General features: G+C 38.9%; 1 protein-coding gene across 1 annotated transcript in view; it reads right to left on the bottom strand.

Annotated features, from left to right (window-relative positions):
- The window catches only part of DOCK11 (dedicator of cytokinesis 11), a 165,764-nt gene that overhangs the window by 60,402 nt on the left and 85,649 nt on the right, over positions 1–19,713 (bottom strand). The window contains 7 exon segments of the mRNA XM_042782197.1: positions 1,136–1,249; positions 4,427–4,609; positions 9,086–9,223; positions 12,475–12,590; positions 14,168–14,310; positions 15,741–15,788; positions 17,916–17,982. Of these exon segments, the coding sequence (XP_042638131.1) occupies positions 1,136–1,249; positions 4,427–4,609; positions 9,086–9,223; positions 12,475–12,590; positions 14,168–14,310; positions 15,741–15,788; positions 17,916–17,982 (809 nt within the window).

Genomic DNA, 19,713 nt, shown 5'->3' with positions numbered 1-19,713 from the left:
GTCTCATGTCATTGACCAAAATTTACAATGCAGCAGCTCCCTTCCCACTTCCTCCCCATAGTTACCTCCTCCCAGTGTCCATCCCTTCATACTCTAACAGATAGATTTTTATAATGTTATTGATTTTAAGCATGTAAGTAAGAAAAAGGAATGGTGGTCAGTGTCTTGGGCTTGGCCTCAGGCAATTGATGCCTAAGAACAACAGCCTTGCACTTGGATTTGGCAATAAATACTTACGGCAAGCCAAGATCAGTTAACAGATTATTATTGTGATGCACAAAACCAAAGCAGGTGTCAGCTGCTCTAAGAAGTAAGATTGTGTGAAACTTCAAACTCAGCGCTTACTTAGCTAATATTATAAAAGGTCACAACTGTTACAAGAGGAAACCCAAGCCAAACCCATGCTATCAAGTCAATTGTGACTCTTTGTGACCCTACAGGACAGAGTAGAACCACCCTGCAGTGTCTCCAAGGCTGTACATTTTTACAGAAGCAGACTGCTTTATCCTTCTCCTGTGGAACAGATGATGTGTTTGAACTGCTGGCCTTTTGGTAGCAGCCGAATGCCTTAATCATTGCCCACCAGAGTTCCTTTGTTAAGAAAGAAAGGACCTGTTTATTTTCTGAGCAAATTTAGAACTCAAGACAAGAAAATAATCAGATCCTAGTAGCTATAACAACTGGGTCATTGTTGTTAGGTGCCAGTGAGTTGATTTCAATTCATAATGACCCCATACAGCAGAGTACCACTGCCCCGTAGTGTTTTCTAGGCTGTAATCTTTACAGAAGCACACAGACAGATCTTTCTCCCATGGAGCCACTGGGTGGGTTTGAACTGCCAATCTTTCAGTTACCAGTTGAGTGCTTAACCACTAAGCCACTAGGGTTCCACATAGACATAGTATATTCATCTATACATCCATTCATCTAATACTGAATATTTGCCATGTACCAAGCACTGTTCTGGGTCCCAGAGATACTGCAGTATTCAAGACAAATCTCTTGCCTCATGGATCTCACATTCTTCATACTATATACTATCAACAGTTGTGAATCCAATGACAGTTTAATTCTAGGACTGTAAACTTCTGATTGTGAAGATACTTCCAAGTTATCACTTGAAGTTAGAACATACCTTCATAGGTCTGTCACTATTTGCAAAATTATTGATAATGAATAAAGACTCCTGAAATCTTGATCCTCCACTCAGTGCTACGTCAGCTATCAGCTGGCTTACAGCAATTATTATCTGTGGGGAAGAAGCAAACATTAGTTTTCAAATGGCTTTGACAAATTTTCACCATTATATAAGGACATAAGCACACATATGAAATACTTCTTTGAAAGATCCTCTATAGTTCCATCATAAGCTATTTTCCTCATCCATGAGGGGTTGAAATTTTTCTATTGAAATAACTTCAAAGGTCACAATTTGAAATTTTATCGGGACAATTCTTGGTTAGATGAGAACAATTTTTCAAAACTCCTAATACATCTAGATCTAAAACTATTTTCCTAACAGTGAATGGCTACAGTGGTGGTCAGGGTGCCACTTCGAATATGTTTGCTAGGTAGTAGCCACAAGTCATGTTGTGAATACACTACGTTTCCCACTCCTTTAAAACCAAAAAAACTAGTTTACTTTAGTGTGCTGGAACCCTCAGACTAGCACTTCAGGGCTCTCTTCTTTGTTTTTGACAGGGCCTGCCTAGTTTGGATAGGAGCTCTGGTGGCGTAGTGCCTGAGGCATTTGACTGCTAACCAGAAGGCTGGTGGTTCAAACCTACCAGCCACTCCTCAAAAGGTTGGGCAATCTAATTCCGTAGTGATACTGTCTTGGAAACCCAAGGAAGGGTCACTGTGAGTCAAGTCCAACAGCAGGGCAGCGAGTTTCATTTTGGAGTTTACCTTGTTTGGATAGCACCTCAGGCAGTGGCCTTTGATGGTACTTTTCAGGCTCCCCTGGGTGTATGCCTAAACAATTCATGCTAAGGTGTTAATGGCTAGATGCTTAATTCCTGACTGTGGGAATCAGGATATAATAGTAGTTATGAGTGCAGGTTCTGGAGTTAAACTGTGTTAGATTCAAAATCTTGGTTTTATCACTTATTCACAAAGCCAATGGGTGACTTTAGGTAAGTTATTTAACCATTTCTGTGCTAAACTTTCCTTATTTGTGAAACAGGGATGATCAAAGCCACTTTATAGGGTTGTTACGAAAATTAAAGAGATCGTAATCATAATAATACTAACTCTTACTAAGCACTTACTATGTATGTGCCACATCCTGTTCTAAGGCTTCACATTTAATTATCCATTTATATTTTCATAAAAGATTAGAGAGAACTGATCTCTAACCCCGAGGCATGAACCCTAAAGGAGAATTTCAGGTATACCAGCACACTAATTGGCAAAATATTTTTGGGAAAGGTAGCATTCAAGTGACACCTCATATAAAAGCAAATAGATAAATAGATAAATAGAAATAAATAGAGATAAATAGAAATAAATAGAGATAAATAGATAAATAGAAATAAATAAAAATAGATAATGCTGGCCGCTGGTGTCCAAAAATAACAAGGTAGTAGATATTCACAGGACCATATACTGCTATTATATTTTCATATTATTGATGACATTTTTAGAAATTCACTTATAGTGGTGTCCCCATGAATAACACAGTCTCCAGTAAACAACTCCAATGGCACAGATCGTGGCAGTGAAGATATAAATATTACCAAGGATTTCTCATATTACAAAGAGCTGAGCCAAGAAGTCCTAAATGTGGTTTAGTTCAAAGCTGTTTCTTCAGATAAATGACAACAACAAAAAAAGAGACTTTGAAATTACTATGTAATAAGTATCTACCATGTGATAGGCACTGTGCAAGGCACTACAAATGCTATTTTTACTTTCTCATTAATTTTGAAAAATTTTGTTGAAAATATATACAATAAAACATATACCCATTCAACATTTTTTAAAATGCTCTCTTTTTAATCCTCATGATAAGCCTGCAAAGCAAAATAAACTTGGCCTTATTTTACAGATGAGGAAACTGATTTGGACAGATTGAGTAACCTGCCCAGGATCACAATCTAAGCAAGGAGTTGAGCAATGATTCAAGGCCAATCGACCAATGAGTCCAAAGTCTCTATTTTCCAGTAATTCAAATTCTCTCATTTTTAAACAACTAAACATGCTGGAACACAAAGAACAAACATTATTACCTGTTACTCACTGCTGTGGAGTCTGACAGGACTCATAGCGACCCCTCCTCGGATTTCCGAGGCACTATTGTTACGGAAGCAGATTGCCCAAACTTCCTTCCCAGAAGTGGCTGGTGGGTTTGAACCACCAGCCTCCTGGTTAGCAGTCAAATGCCTTGGGCACTACACTACCAGAGCTCCCTATTACCTGTTAGGTGATAATATTATCTAGCAAATGTTTAGCTACTATCATCTGATTTAGTCCTTACACAAACATTGTGAGGTAGGTACTAATATTACTCCTATTCTGCATATGAAATAAACAAGGCATTGAGCTGCCAACTTATTCAAGGACACACAGTGGGTGGTAGCACTGGAATCTGAACGAGCAGTTATGCTCTTCACAGGAGTGCCCAACAGAAATGTAGAAATGTAAAGCAAGCCACACGTGTTATTTTAAACTGCCTAGTAGTCACATTAAAAAGACACAGGTGAGATTAAAACTAACATATTTTCTTTAACCTAATATATCCAAAATATCATTTCAACATGTAATCAATATCAAATAATTGAGATATTTTACTTTATTTGGGGGTACTAAAGCTTCAGAAGGGAGCTCTGGTAGCATAGTGGCTAAGACACTTGCCTGCTAACCAGACGGCTGGCGGTTCAAACCCACCAGCCACTCCTTGGAAGGAAGGTTGGGCAATCCTACTTCCGTAGTGATACTGCCTCGGAAACCCAAGGAGGGGTCGCTATGAGTCAGGGCCGACTGGACGGCACATAACAACAACAACAAAGCTTCAGAGGCCATTGTTTATCTTACCCTAATCCAGAAACCAAAAACCAAACCAGTTGCTGTTAATTCTGACTCAGAGCGACCCTACAGAGAGAGTAGAACTGCCTCATAGGGCTTCAAGGCTATACAGAATCCTTTTCAGAAGCAGACTGTCTCATCTTTCTCTCTCAGAGCAGCTAGAAGGTTTCAGCTGCAGTACACCCCTTAGTTATCAGCTGAGTGCTTAAGCACCATACCACCAGGGCTCTTTTTTTTTTAAAAAAAAACATAGCACATCTTAATTCAGACTATGCATATTTCAAGTGCTAAATGGCCACATTTGGCTAATAGCTTTCGTGCTGGGCAGGGTAGCTCTAGATTTTGATCAGGAAGCTAATACTGAAAAGAAAGGAGAAGAGGCGCTTTGATTTTCACTGACCTGCAGATGTGTCCTCAGGAAGGTCTTCCTTTTGGTATACTCAAAGTTGTTTCTCATCAAAAGATACAAAAGTGCAGATGCTTCATTCCTGGTTGAGCTAATCTTCGAGGTGCAGCATTTTAAAACCTCGTAGCAAAATGCAGCACACATATTTACCCTTCCTTTGAAAAAGGCTGAGGGAAACTAAAGAACAGGAGAAACGTAAATATCTATCTGAAAACCCAATCAGAAAATCAATCAAGTATCAAGTACCTAAAATTGTGCTGTGTATGTGCTTTGAGGATACAGAAACCACATAAGGGTTAGGGATCTACTTTCAAGAGAGCCTGAACTGGTTAACACCAGAAGACCAGCAATGTGGCAGAACACGAGAGAACAATTCACGAGTATATACAACACCAAACCCGCTGCCCTTGAGTGGATCCCAACAATTCGTAGCAACCCTTTAGAACAGAGTAGAACTGCCCCATAGGGTTTCTGAGGCTGTAAATCTTTATGGAAGCACACTGCCTCATCTTTCTTCCACAGAGTAGCTGGTGGGTTCTAACTGCTCATCTTTTGGATGGTAGCCCAATGCTTTACCCATAGCACCACCAAAACTCCTTCGACAGTACATACAAGTCACTACAAAAATGTGAGGCATGGCTATAGATTCGAGAAGAGGTCAAGATGGTTTCAACAATATATGTTAAGTAAGTGAATGACTGAAATGATGAATGAATGATAGGCCTCAAATTGGGCCTTAACGATAAGGACAAATTGAATGCCATATACTCTATTACTTTATATTTAAGCCATTCCTTTTATTATGAACTTGCAAGTGCTGAGAAAATTATAGCCGAAATCTACTGAGAAAGTGAAGTTGACCTTTTACCAAGAGAACAGATGAAGCGCACATACACAAGCGTGCACACACACACACACGCACATTCGTACATCCTCTACTCACAAATGGTGTTAATTTTGGCATAGAAAGTGAGTACAAAAGTGACTACCTAATCCTCAAAACAGCCAAGTGGCCTGTTACTTGGAGAATGTATGTAGTCTGTTTTGTGGAAGATAAAACTGAATATGTAACAGAGACTTGTTATAATCTCTGCCATGCTTACAAGATCTAGGTAGATAGTAAGCTGCTTCACGATACACAAGGAATGTCTTTCAGGAGTGTGAAGCTAGAGGGACATCCTTTCAAAATTATTTCTTGGGAACCTTGAATTTAAACCCACTTATGGGAATGGAATCTACCTTTTCTCTCACCTTAATGCCATGCACAATGTTATTCACATAATGAGTGTTAAATACGTGTTTTCTGATAGACAATTGGGGAATCTCATCAATAGTTTCACCACATTGAATCAAGCCTTGCTGGGCAAGATACTCTAGGATGAAAACTAAAGTTTCGTGGAGGGCATTTATATTGTAGTTAAACCACTACAGTAAGTCTTTTAGCTACCTCACTTCTTGGAAGCAGACAACGGCCAATCTCAATAGCTTCATTTTCCCCCCATATTTGACCACTCTACAGGCATGGCAGGGATGAAACTCTGCTCCCTTGGCTTCCCTAACATCCTTCCTTCTTGCCTGCCTTTCTATTTCTGTGACGTTTCCTTCACATCTGTTCCACAGATTCCTCTTCCAACCTCTTTATGTTGTTTTTCTCCAAGGTTCTGCTCTTGGCCTTCTTTTGTTCTTCCTCTACGTGTTCTCCAGAGGAAATCACACAACTCCCCTGGCTTCAACTACCATTTATGTGCTGAAGCTCTCCCTAGTTCACAAGACTCCAGCTACACTGGCCTTTCAGTTCCCCAAACATGGCAAGTTCTTTATCAACTCAGGGCCTTTGCATATACACATCTCTCCCTAGAAGACTTTTCCTTCGGTTCTTTGTGCAGTTGTCCCCTTTTCATAGATCAGGTCTTATTTTAAAAGTGACAAACCTGTATAAAGTAGGGAACCCCTCAGAAATTATCATACTCTGTCTCGGTACCCTGTTTGTTTCTTTCCTAGAACTTATCATGCTTATTAATTCTTTGTTTATTTTCTATACCCCTCCTACTAGACTGAAAGATTCATGAGGGAAGAGACTATGCTTATTTTCTATCTCCACCACTGAATAATCAGGACCTAGTACAGTGCCAGACAGAGTAGGTATTCAATAAATATAGTATGGGTGGTGACTCCAAGTCTAGTTTTCCAACCTAAATCTCTTTCTAGAAAAAAAAATATCTATATATCTAGTTGCCTACCCTAAGGACCCTAACTGGATACCTTACCTTATGTTGTTGTTATGTGCCGTCAAGTCGGACCCGACTCATAGCGACCCCTCCTTGGGTTTCCGAGGCAGTATCACTACGGAAGTAGATTGCCCCATCTTCCTTCCAAGGAGTGGCTGGTGGGTTTGAACCGCCAGTCTTCTGGTTAGCAGCCAAGTGCCTTAGCCACTATGCTACCAGAGCTCCTACCTTACCTTATGTTGTGTTATTTGCCGTCGAGTTGGACCTGACTCATAGTGACCCCTCCTTGAGTTTCTGAGGCAGTATCACTGCGGAAGTAGATTGCCCCATCTTCCCTCTGAGGAGTGGCTGCTGGGTTAGAACCGCCAGCCTTCTGGTTAGCAGTCAATGCCTTAGGCCCTATGCTACCAGAGCTCCCAAAGAGACAGCCCGGCTACCTGGTGGGGAGCGGCTGGTGGGTTTGAACCGCTAGCCTTAGGCGTGGCAGCTGACTGCCCGAGGCCCTGAGGCCATCCCCGGGGGCCCCTTAAATTCAACAGGCCCGCAAAGCAGAACTCATTAACTTTTATCCTGTAGTTTCCCCCTATATTTCTTATCAGCTCCCACCCCACCATCTAATCAGTGAATTGGTGATTAAATTCTGTAATCTGTATCTTATTAACATGTCTTATATCTGCCTTTAACTTTCCATCTTTAGTGTCATTACTTTATTCAGGCCCTCATCTTGTATCTAACTTATCACAACAAGTCTTCTTACTGGTCTCCCTACCTTTAGTCTTGCCCCCAATCTATTCTCCATGCTACTTTTTTCTTTCTCTTGCCCACACCAATTCTCTTAATGCAAATCTAATTGTGTTGTTTCCCTGCTTAAAATTCTTCCACAACTCCCTGATGCTTAAATGATAAAGCCCACCAAGATGAGCAATGGTGATCTGTCCTCATGACCTACCTCTTCAGTATCCATATACTGCTGAATCCATACTAAATCTTAGCTCCATTGCTACAGAAAGACTTGCAGTTACTGAACAGGCCACCTCTCCATGAGTTTCTTCAAGCAGATTCTTCTATCACCAGTACCTGATACACACACCTATTCATTTTTCAAGCTAAAGCTAAGCTTTATGAAATATTTACTAAATTAGAACATTTCCTCTCCTCCTACTACTACTCCCAGTTCTCTGAACAGACTTTTCTCATAATGGTACTCGTGTGTGTTTGTGTGTGCGCGCGCACAGTGTGCCACATACCTCTCTGTGTATATGCCTCTGTCTCTGTCTACTGGATAAAAAGCCCTGAGGGACTATATCACTAAGAGCGTCTAGCGTAAGTACCTACTTACTCAGTAACTGTTAAATTATTCCTGGATCTTTCAGTTTCTTGTATCATGTTTGCAATGAACTCAAGTTTTCCATATATTTCTTAGGCACAAATTTTATTAAAGAATTACCAAAAAAAAAAAAAAAAAGGGTTTCACATTCATCCAATTCCTGTTATCAATTCAACGTAACAGGCTACCATATAAAAACGATGGCAAAAAGGTTCTTCGTGCTTAGCTGTCCTAGTACACAAATCAGTGAGTTGAATTTGTCTTGTTAGAATGGAAGGCCCGGACTCTGCGTTTCCATAATGTTAACTCTATCTTGGTTTCTTGTGTTTATTCTGAAGTTTAAAATCATCAAAACCAGACCAGAAAGAAATCTTTGCTATCTGTTTCGGTCATGTTTAGTCCTCAAAGCCAAGTTGGCGCTTACTGTTTAAATGAGGTAAGTAGCCTGAGCTCTGGTGGCATAATGCCTAAGGCATCTGACCACTAACCAGAAGGCTGTCAGTTCAAAACCCATGAGCCACTGCTTGGAAGGAAGATTGGGCAATCTACTTCCATAGAGATACCGCCTCGGAAACCCAAGGAAGAGTTGCTATGAGTCAGAAATGACGACTGTAAGTTTGGAGTTTTTTAGATACAATTCGCATCAATAGGAAGGGTTCATTGTTCATTTGAGTATGTATTGAGTACCTATCATTGGCAAGATATCATACAAGCCCCTGAAGTTATAAAACGTGGTTCCTGCTTTCAAAATGCTTATACGTGAGTGCACAAACCTTTGGCTTCATAATACTTTAAAAAAGAGCCCAAATTGGCAAAGTTGGAAATTTCAGAACGGCCCTCTTCAAAGGAGCCTCCTGAAAAGGGGAAGGTATGAGAGGGTGAAATAAAAAGCAAGTTCTGATTTTAGGAGATTTGTGGTCAGGTCTGGCTCTTTTTGTGTGCTTTGTGGCTCTGTGCTTAATATCTACAGGTGAATCCTCATGGCTTTCTTATCTGAGATTTGTAAATGTCATGTCACAATGATCCTCTTTGGCTTCTTTTCTTTCCCTCTTGACCTGGAGTGAACCCACTGAGCAGATAGAAAGTTTCTTTCCTTACCTTACTAATGAAAGCTCTCAGTGAGGCAAAAACATGTTTCAGCGATGCTTCAGACTGTCCGTTTTTAAGAAAAGCAAGATGAATGTCAAATACTTTTTTCATTAATGGGTTGTGACCATCATTATTTAAAAGCTGACTCTACAAAACAAAAAAACCCACACATTTTTCACAAATATTTAGCTTACACACCCCTTCTCTTCTCCCCTTAATTATGCTACCAATGAGAAAACTGACTTCATCAATGTCTGTTTATCAAATAACTATTTAGAAGTAAAAATTTTTCTTTGAAATATTTGAATCATCTTTCAATTTGGAACTTTCAAAATACTATTTACTGTACCTAGAATCTTTAATCCTATCATCCTAAACAGGTAAAAAAAATTCTAATGCAACATAACAGACACAGAACTAGTATGGGAAGAATATTTTCTATTAACCTAACCATACTGCTTCTCGATTAAGAAATCAATGTATTAAAACAGGCAGAAGGCAACAGGACTTCGTATTTCTCTGAGGAAGAGTTAAAGGAATTATCGGTTCTATTATAAAAATCTATTATGTCTAATTTGTTTTAAAAAATACGATTAAAATAAGGCATATTTAGCCACTGGTGATAAATTAAACTTCCTGTGGCTAGAGAAAAGATGGTGCAATGCTTAAGCACTCGGCTGCTAACTGCAAGGCAGGCGGATGGAACCCACCAGCTGCTCCACAGGAGAAAGATGACACGGTCTGCTTCCATAAAGATTACAGCCTTGGCAACTCGATGGGGCAGTTCTATTCTGTCCTATAGGGTGGCTATGAGTTGGAATCAACTAGATGGCAGTGGTTTGGTTTTTGGTTTTGGTCAGTAGAGATAATAGGAAGTATCATAATTCAATAAACTATGTAAATTGTTCAAATGGCCCTCAAAAAGAGACACGTAAAGGAAACAAAGATGTACAAAAATAATCTATTGTTTCGTTAACCTTTTTTTTTAAACAAACAAACAAAAACACATTGGTTAACTTCATCACATCATAAACTTGTCTCATATACTACCTTCAAGCCCTACCCTCCTACCCACCCCTCAAGAAGCTAACCATCAGGTTACAATTCAGCAAAAACAAGCAAAAAATCTTAAAACTACAAACCACCAAAAGGATATGCAAAATGTGACAGATCTAATGGTATAGGATAGTGACAGCAGGAGTCCCTGAATTACATTTTTCTGGCTCTTTCCTTACTATACTTCCAAGCATAGTATAGTGGTTAGAAGCATGGAGTCTTGATCAATGACCAAAGTTTGGATTCTTTCACTGACCAGCTATATGATATTAATCTACCTGTAAGTCTGTTTCCTTATTTTAAATGGGAATGGTAACAATATCTACCCCAGAGGACTATTTTAAGGATTAAGGATGAGCTCGCATGCGTATTTTTCACAGCTTTATTGAAGTATAATTTACGTAACAAAATTCAACTGTTTAAAATATAATTCTATTATTTTTAGGAAATTTGTATAGAGCTGTACAACCATCACAGTCCAATTTTAGAATATCACCTCAAAAGTATCCCTTGTGCACATATGCAGTCACTCCTCAATCCCAGGTAATAAAGTAAGTAATATTTACAAAGCACTTAGTTGCTGTTGCTGTTGCTAGTTGATATCAAGCCCATTCTGCTTCACAGCAGCCCCATGCGTGCAGAGTCGAACTGCTCCAGGGGGTTGTTTCAAGGCTGTGACCTTTTCGCAGCAGACTGCCCGGACAGTGTTCTGAGGCACCTCTTGGGTAGGTTTAAACTATCAACTTTTCAGCTAGCAGTTGAGCGCTGTCATGGCCTCAATTGTGTCTCTCAAAAATGTGTGTCAACTTGGCTAGGCCATGAGTCCCAGTATTGTGTGTCTGTCCTCCATTCTGTTATTCGCTGTAATTATCTTCTGTTTTTTGTGTTATAAATGCTAATGTCTATATGTTAACGAGGCAGGATTAGTGTCAGATGTATCCTGAGTCACAGCCTTATAAGAGGGATCACTACCACCATAAAAGAACAGCCAGGAGAGGAGTGTGTCATTTGGAGCTGAGATTCTTGTGCTGAGAACCTCCTAGACCCAGGGGAAGACCGATGCCGTGACACATGGAGATCTCCAAGGAATGCCAAGCCTTGAAACCTGGTGAAAGGAGGCAAGCACCTTGCTCCAGAGCTAACAGAGAAAGCCTTCCCATAGACCTGGTGCCCTGAATTTAGACTGATAGCCTCCTAAATCGTGAGAGAATAAATTTCTGTGTGTTAAAGCATTCCACTTGTGCTATTTCTGTTATAGCAGCACTAGAGAACTAAGGCAAACCCTTAAGACACCACACTTAGGACAGTGCCTGATATGAGGTATATAAATGTTTGTTAAACAAATAGCATCAGAATAGAAGTACAATGCAAGCTGAGAGATCAAATGCCCTTATCTACTGGCACTATGAAAAATTAACTCATGTGATTGGAAGAAACGTCATAAAAAAGATTGTGTAGCCTATCTTTTATTAGTAACTAATTTGATTTTCTTTCATAAGCATCTTTGAACAACACAAGCCAGGTTTCCATGTTAAACCTGGAGGGCTGAGGCAATTAATTAAATTACTAAGAGAAGGGGAAAAAACTATCTAACTCAATCAAAAGCAAGCATGATTTTTCACCTTTGATTTTATGTTAACTTATGTTATACTCATATACTTTTTCCTTTTCAAAGCACTTTCACGTTCACGATTTTACTTTACCCCTTCACAAACTCAGCAAAAATATAGTTTTTATCCTTTTTTCATGATAAACTCACTGCCATCGAGTTGATTTTGACTTATAGTGAACCTCATTGGGTTGCAAGGTGGTAAATCTTTACAGAAGTAGATTGCCCCATCTTTCTTCTACAGAGTGGCTGGTGGGTTTGAACCACCAACCTTCTTCTGGTTAGCAGTCAAACGACTTCAGCATTATGCCACCAGAGCTCCCCCCACAATCACAGCCATGATGCTTTACATGGAGAGCCAAACATCTGAGAAAAAGTACTAAACTCCTGGCTAGGAAATCAGCCAGCCTGCCTGGACATCATGTAGCCTGACAAGATACCTCATCAGCACGGGTATTTGGGCAAGCTGAACCAGTCATATTTTGGATCAGAAACTATTGGATAGTTTCTTAAAAGTATGAAAGAACTGTTTTTTAACACAAAAATAAAACAACAGAGTTTAAGAAGCAGACTTAAGGGCAAATTAATCCACTTCTCTCACTTTATGGATGGGGCAAGTGAGTCACAAGTGACTTGCCAAGGTCTCACAGTAGCCAAACTCTTCTGCCATCCAAGTTCCCCAACTATGCTGCCTTTGACTAGTTAATTTTTAATTCTAACCCTTCATTCTTACCTTGAAGCACTGGGTGAAGAAAGATATGGTGTCTAGCACTGTTAGGGAAACTTCAGTGGCAGTGTTGCCTTCCAGAAGTGCCTGGTGGAAAATGTCTGCTTCGCTCGTTGCAGAACCTGGGGTGGGGGAAAAAAGAAAAAAAAAACCAAAAAGTCTATTAGAACTTTGCCCAAAACAGAGATCCATGTAACAGTTCTGAACCTTGTTTCCCCAAAGACTCAGAGACAAGCCAGAAGAGAGGAGCCTCTCAATACCTACAGCCCTAAGGAGTTTCACCATCTTAACTCCTTCATCAAAGATGGTTGATCAATTCTACTAATTTTCACTTCAGCTCTGTAGCACATACTTAGGTACCTATTTGTTTGGAAACAAAACTTCAGTGATAAAGTAATGTAACTAGGAAATAACATGTGAAGCCTTTTCGCCTATGCCACTAATGGTGTGTGTCAAAATGAGAACTCTATAGAAAGTCAGCTATACTACATACAGGGGTGGTTCAGCAGTAAGTAGAACTCTCGCTTATCCATGAATAAGAACTGGGTTAAATTCCCAGCCAATGCACCTGTCAGTGGGGGCTTCTGTGTTGCTCTGATGCTGAACAGGTTTCAGTAGAGCTTCCATATTAAGACTAGGAAGGAAGGCTCTGGCAGCATAGTGCCTAAGGCATCTGACTGTCAACCAGAAGGCTGGCGAAATTCAGCCAATGAGAACCCTATGGATCACAGTGGTCTGATCCCGTTTGTGCATGGGGTTGCCATGAGGAAGGGAAAGTGTTGGCAACAGCTTAACAGCACTCAGGCTACTCTGTGATGGTCAGATGTCTTCAATTATACCAATGGTACACACGCCTGTTTCTAAATGGAAGGAAAACAAGGTATTATCTGGGTCACCTGAATGAACTAGAGTCATTATACTTTTACAAGTGATGAGGGGAAAAGTTGAAGGCTGTAAAACTTGTGCCCCCCCCTTAAAGATCTTGAATCTATTAGCTCTGGGCTCATTTGCTCGCGATGCTTGTTTTCAGTATTACTCTCACCACAACGCCAGTTTTGCTGCCTTCCCCGTCTGCAACCTTCAGAGGATTTCATGGCAATTAATGTTTTCTTACTCTTTTGAGTTCTTATTAATATTTGCTTCTCAGAAGAGAGCTTCCATTCCTTTAACTCTCTAGCTTCTCCAGCCAAGCAAGGTTTCTTTCCTTGTTCTATCTGCCTTTTCAAGACTGCAACCTGCCTGAGATGCACCTTTGCCAAAATCGTATTTTAGATTCATTAAATTCCATAGCTCAGCATGTTCACTGAATGAATAGTACCTCTAAACAAATAGTGTACATACTATTATATTAAGCATCAACAGTATATTAAGCATGCCATTATCTGCATTAAAGTTTAACAGTAAGAATAAAGGATTTCCAATATTAGATACTAAAATGAAAACAGTAACATACCGAGTAAAGTTAAATACTGAGCTAAGAAAAAAAAACCTGTTATCTAAAACTGTTGAAAAAGCCATGCATATATTTTATTGTTCTATACTCATATATGATAAAATAATTTTGTACATAGCAGAGATATACAAATATATGGGAAATTATTTCCCAATCCTATTGGTGCTTTAAGCCAGGCCCTCTTTAAGGTTAAATACCATTTACATGGCTGATTCAAATGGGTACCCGGCACACATTTCCACTTACTATGATTAAGCGTAAATGAACTTTCCAGGCTACTTAGATGCTGAAGTCGGGCTTGCATTACTCCTGATCTGTTTCGAAGAGCTGGCATGGTTTGTGATTTTCGGTCTATTCCTAAGTGTTTAGACAGCCAGGCATCATGCACCCTGAAATAAATGTGAAAGTGAGGAAATTGAGCACAATAACGTATCTCAATGTCTGATTTTTTTTTAAATAAAAAACAATTAAGTTCACACATAATGGTGATGCTATGCTCCACATCCTACCAACTATTACTTGGATTAAATAAGGCATCACTGGAAACTGTATGAAGTTTTACTCTATCTTTAAAAATATATGTGAAATCATTTCCAATCATATTGGTGTAATTAAGCAACTAGAAAGAATGTTCCAATTCGCTCCTCAAAAACATCAGAGTTAAGTACCAATAAGCTTCAGCCTTTTAGCAGGAGGTGAGGAAGGGCAAGGGTCGGAGAAGACAATGAGAAGGATGCTCAGTATTGAAATGAAGTGGAAAACACCCTGGAGTTAGATGCTCAAGAAGACACAGGTGTCAATCTAATCTGTTTCTGGGCTTGAGTTAAATTTGGATCAGAAAATTTGAGTCTGTAAACGTATCTATTTTTAAGATTTATGAACTTTTTGTTTTCCTTTAATGTTAAGATCGCATTTTTAAAAAATTACAACTGGGTCTTACATGAACTAAGGAAGAAAAACTGTGTCTATTTTCTAGTAAACACAATGAAATGGTCAGCAGAATCCTAGCAGCTAAGGCTCCTAGTGCAGTACCACACTGGCTCCAAGATATGGGGGAAAACAATGGTGTTTGGAATTCTCTTCATCTCAGCCACCTATTATGGATGTTCCATAGACAACTCAAGACGCCTCATCCAAATAAACAGCCTCTTTAATTTTTTGAAGTGTAATTTTCTGAAGTGTGATGGAACTCAACAACAACAACAAAAAAAACCTGTATTAGAGTTACTTAACTCTACCCCTAAAATAATTCCTACTGAAACGAGTGAGTACTCTTTGGCTTAGGGTCTCTTAAACACTTCTTATTAATTTCACTAGCACTTAAATGGCAAAAAGAAGAAATAGATCATGTATAAGGCAGCATCTCCTAATCTCTGTTGGGGATTTCTATTTACCTTGGTACATGAGTATTGCTAGATTGTAGCCAAAGGCACAGACCTCACAGTCATCCTCATTTTATAAATTCCTGCTTCCTCCCCCCCCCGCCCCGTTCTTGCCCTTTCTCACACCCTTCAGGAAAGACAAGCATCTGTTCTAGCACTAGGTGAGACCTCACAAGATAGAAACCCCACATATCAGTCTAACCATGACTTCTTGGAAAACTGAAAAATATTTAAGTTTGCATTGGTTTAATTTAAACATTATTATGTTGGGACACGTTAAGTAAGCCATGAATGTCTTAATGTGTAGTCCACTGGCATTTTCTGCAAAACTGTCAATGTTTCTGCACTGAGTAGCTTGGGTTTTCCATGTCATGGTTAAGACTGCCCTCTGTTGGAAGAGAAGGGAAAAATAGAAATTGCAGCGCTAGGGGAATTACCTTGCTATGTTTCTTTTCCCCATATATCTAAAGTGAAACAAACATACTCTGGAAAGAAAAACAATAGAATGTTAGTTATATATGACCACATTCTAGAATTTAACAAGTACTATTGGATAAATCATGAGTTACAAAGAATGACTCATTTATTATAAGCCCTGGTGTACATAAATAAATATACACATTAAGCTTGCTATATTACACCTGTCTACATGTATTTGTTCAATTACACTAGCATCAGGAAATGACTCATCTTAACATACCATTCTAATGGCAATTGTTAAAAAACAACTGCCATTGCAAATCATCCTTTGTGCTCTGTAGTGTATACACAGGTCTCTTAACATCATCATAGTTCCTAAAAAAGGTTCTCAAGCCTTAAAAATTGGGGCAATTGCAGTACTTTTTCTAATGGTATTAAAGTACTTTTTATTATAGAAAATCTCAAGCACATACAAAAGTCGAGAAGGTAGCATAATACATCCCCATGTACCCGTCACCCATCAGATGCAACAATTATCCATTCATAATCATTCTTGTTTAACCTCTCACCCTAACAGGTCTCCTGGTCTTCCTACCTCCTGCCCTTAATTTTCTGTATTTTTTTGAAGCAAATCCCCAACATATAGTTTCATCAGTAACTATTTCAATATATGCAATAGTTTTTTTTTTTTTTTTTAACATCGCAAATAGCTATTTAGTCTGACATTTTCTGCAAAATTTTGGGAGACTTTAATCAAATATTTATGCATCGATTAACCTTTTTTTCTTTGGCAGGCATGCACATACAATATCATATATTGTACAGTTTATGTAAAAATTTCACACATTTCATTTTGAGTCTAATATTTATGCTTTGAGTAATGATGTAGTAATAGCTCAGCATACAGTATACCATAACTTCCCACCTCCAGACTTTTCCCCAAGTGCTTTGGAATGGAGATATGTGTACAAACACCTACATATACATATGTTTGTACATATACAGGCAGTCCTGGGTCACCTGGCCTACTGACAACTCCTACTTGCCCTTTAACGTTACTTAAATTTGCCCTCCTTTCAAACAAGTCAACCGATCTCTACACGCAATAAATTCATCATCACCATCATCTTCACTTGCTGCATGTGCAGCTTGTAAATCACCGAAAAGGCTTGGCGCCTTTTCTTGCACTAAAGTAAGGGTAAATAAGAACTGTATGCACTTGTTCTGACTTACCTACAAACTCCACTAAAAGACTTAAAGACACAGTTAGGAACTGATCTCGTTAGTAACCCGGGGAATGCCATTATCTGTATTTCTGAAGTGGGTAGAATTACTCAGCTCTTCCTCAAAGTACAAACTCTAAATTCTAATCATTTAAGCTGCTCATCCAACATCTGCTCCAAATGAATGATTTGAGACAGCTGATGCTACTTCTATTTTTCCAGATCACAGAAAGACTCCTGGTTGGGCTGGAAACATGGTCTATTATTGGCTAGTTTTCTGTAATATCTGAAATATTGCAACTACATGTTTTTTCTTATATCTACCTGTGAAGAACATCTATGCCAGTCTCTATATTATCAAATTACAGAATAATTTCAAATTCTCTGTATCTTTAGCAAATAAGCTGATTTTAAAAAAGATAACATTTTATTGTATTTGGAAATTGTTCCCCCTGAGTAAGGGGACCTTTATGAAAATAAGTTAATATTGATAGAGAGGGAGAACAATGTGGAACACAACTCACAATCATTTGGAGGAAGAAAAAAGGGGGGGCCAGGTTTGCTGGTCCGATAGAGCCTGGTGGAACCACTGAGACTATGGCCCCTACCTGCTCTTCAGGTCTGGAATTGAACCCACACCCGTGGTTTCCAGCCAAACAAAAGACAGGCATACGAGTTGAACATTTACCTGAGGTAGATACACTCCTTGGAGAGAACAATCATGGGAGAAAGAAGGGCTGCCTATGCACAGGGAGACAGCTCAGAGGGCAGAAGTGTGTGGAGGGATGGACACTGGAAAGAGGTAACTATGGGAGGAAGTGGGAGGGGAGCTGTTGCATTGTGGTAAACTGTGGTCAATGTCATGAGACAAAGTGTATGTGAACTGCTGTATGGAAAGTGAATTTGCTCTGTAAATCTTCATCCAAATCACAATTTAAAAAAAAAAGAAAATAAGTTAATATAACTTACTCTAGAAGTATGAGAATGTTTATGAGCTCCTGAGGAGACACTTTATTCCAGTAAGTTAAGAGAGTGTCTGAAAGTAGAAAAAAATAAAAGCGTCAGATCTTGAAATAATCAGAGCAAACTGCATACTATACTCCCAAGTACCATAACACAGCTTCAACAACCATCAATTTATGGCCAATATTGTTTCATCTATACCCTCCCTCTCCTCTCCCACTGCCCGATACATACACTATATTGTTTTAAATTAATGCCAAATATATTGTTTCATCTGAAATTATTTCAGCTCCAAAAATTCTTTTTATTTATTTCGTAAATGTTCTCTTGGATGGCTTACCTTGATCTTCATGTCATCCCTGAAGACAGAGGAAGGAAAGCTGTTGTGCTTTTATTTTACACCTAGGGTTTTTCATGAACTCCCTGAAATTTTATACAAGATGGTGTGTTTATGTGCAGTTTTTTTTTTTTTTTCCCCCTGGGGAGAGGGCTAAGAACCTTTGCCTGCTACCCAGAGGGCTTTGTGAACCAAAAAGTTTAGGACCATTTTTTTTAGACAAAGAGATGGATAATTTTCAGTTTTCCCCCTCCTTTTTGCCTTTGGGTTATAAATTATGAGGCCTGGCACAATGTACTGTACACATTGGGTGTCCCTACATTTGGGGTATAATAAATACTTAATGACTGTGTAAAAAAGATAAACTCGTGGTTGAACAGTGTATTAAAAATGGGACATTATCACTCCAATGGCCTATGAAAAAAAAATTCACACCTGATAATTGGGTATCTAAATATTTTGAAAATATATCTCATATGACCCTTAGGCACCCTTCAAGGTAGGAACTGAATCTAACCGTTGTAACTTGATTGGCACGCAAACGACAGACCTGTAACAGTAACAGGAAGGGATACGCTCATTACCACAATCAAGCATATGAGGTCAAGAGGACTGCATTTGCTCAGGGATAGAGCTAGGAAGGCAAGAGAGGATGAGAAGAAGGAAGGGGAAGGGTTGGCATAGGGAGAAGTGGAAACAATGCTGTTACAGTGTGGGGGTTGCAGGAAATGTCACAAAACAGAATTTGCATGGATTTTTGAATGGAACATCAATGTGCTCTGTAAACTTTTACCCAAATCACAATTCAAAAGGCAAAAATAAGAATTAAAAAAATATATATATCTCAAGACCAACAGGGTTTCTTTCATCCTACCCTTCTACAGCTTAGTGAGATTTAAGCTTTCCTATTTATTTTCTATAAAACTTTTGGCAAAGCCAAATATTACTGCATTTAATAAACACATTTCCAAGGGATTTTTTTAAATACACTTTATTCAAATATAATTTATGTACAGTGAAATACACAAAACTAAAGTGATATGAGTCAATGCTTTTTTTTTTTTTTTTTTGTAGTGTTTCCTCCCCTCCCCTCCCACCCCTGGTAACCAACAAAGTAAGTTTCTCCAAAGGATTTCTTATGACTGCTCTAGGATATACTTGCCTGCTTCAATTTATTTTGTTTTTATTATTTCTTGAGACTGGCATACACCAGGCAAGCCCTTGTTAACTAAAGTGTTAAAACAACCTGGCTGTGTCAGATAATATGAGACGGCAAAATAAACACTGAGCAAAGCAAGTTGCAGTAGGAACTATTTCTGTCTCTTAAGTGTATTGCATATATTTCTTTTTATTCTTTACTTTCTTAACACACCCACTTATTGAGATTTTAAAAAAGTGAAAAATACTGCTGCCACTTAAATTTCCATTCCTTTTTTAAACCCTACTCTGATACAGCTACTGATGCTG

The sequence above is a fragment of the Orycteropus afer genome, unplaced genomic scaffold (assembly GCF_000298275.1).
Source record: "Orycteropus afer afer isolate SDZICR_OR568_19922 unplaced genomic scaffold, OryAfe1.0 scaffold00259, whole genome shotgun sequence".
Classification (NCBI taxonomy): domain Eukaryota; kingdom Metazoa; phylum Chordata; class Mammalia; order Tubulidentata; family Orycteropodidae; genus Orycteropus; species Orycteropus afer.
The sequence above is the reverse complement of the archived record's forward strand: the minus strand, read 5'-3'. Positions and strand labels throughout refer to the sequence as shown.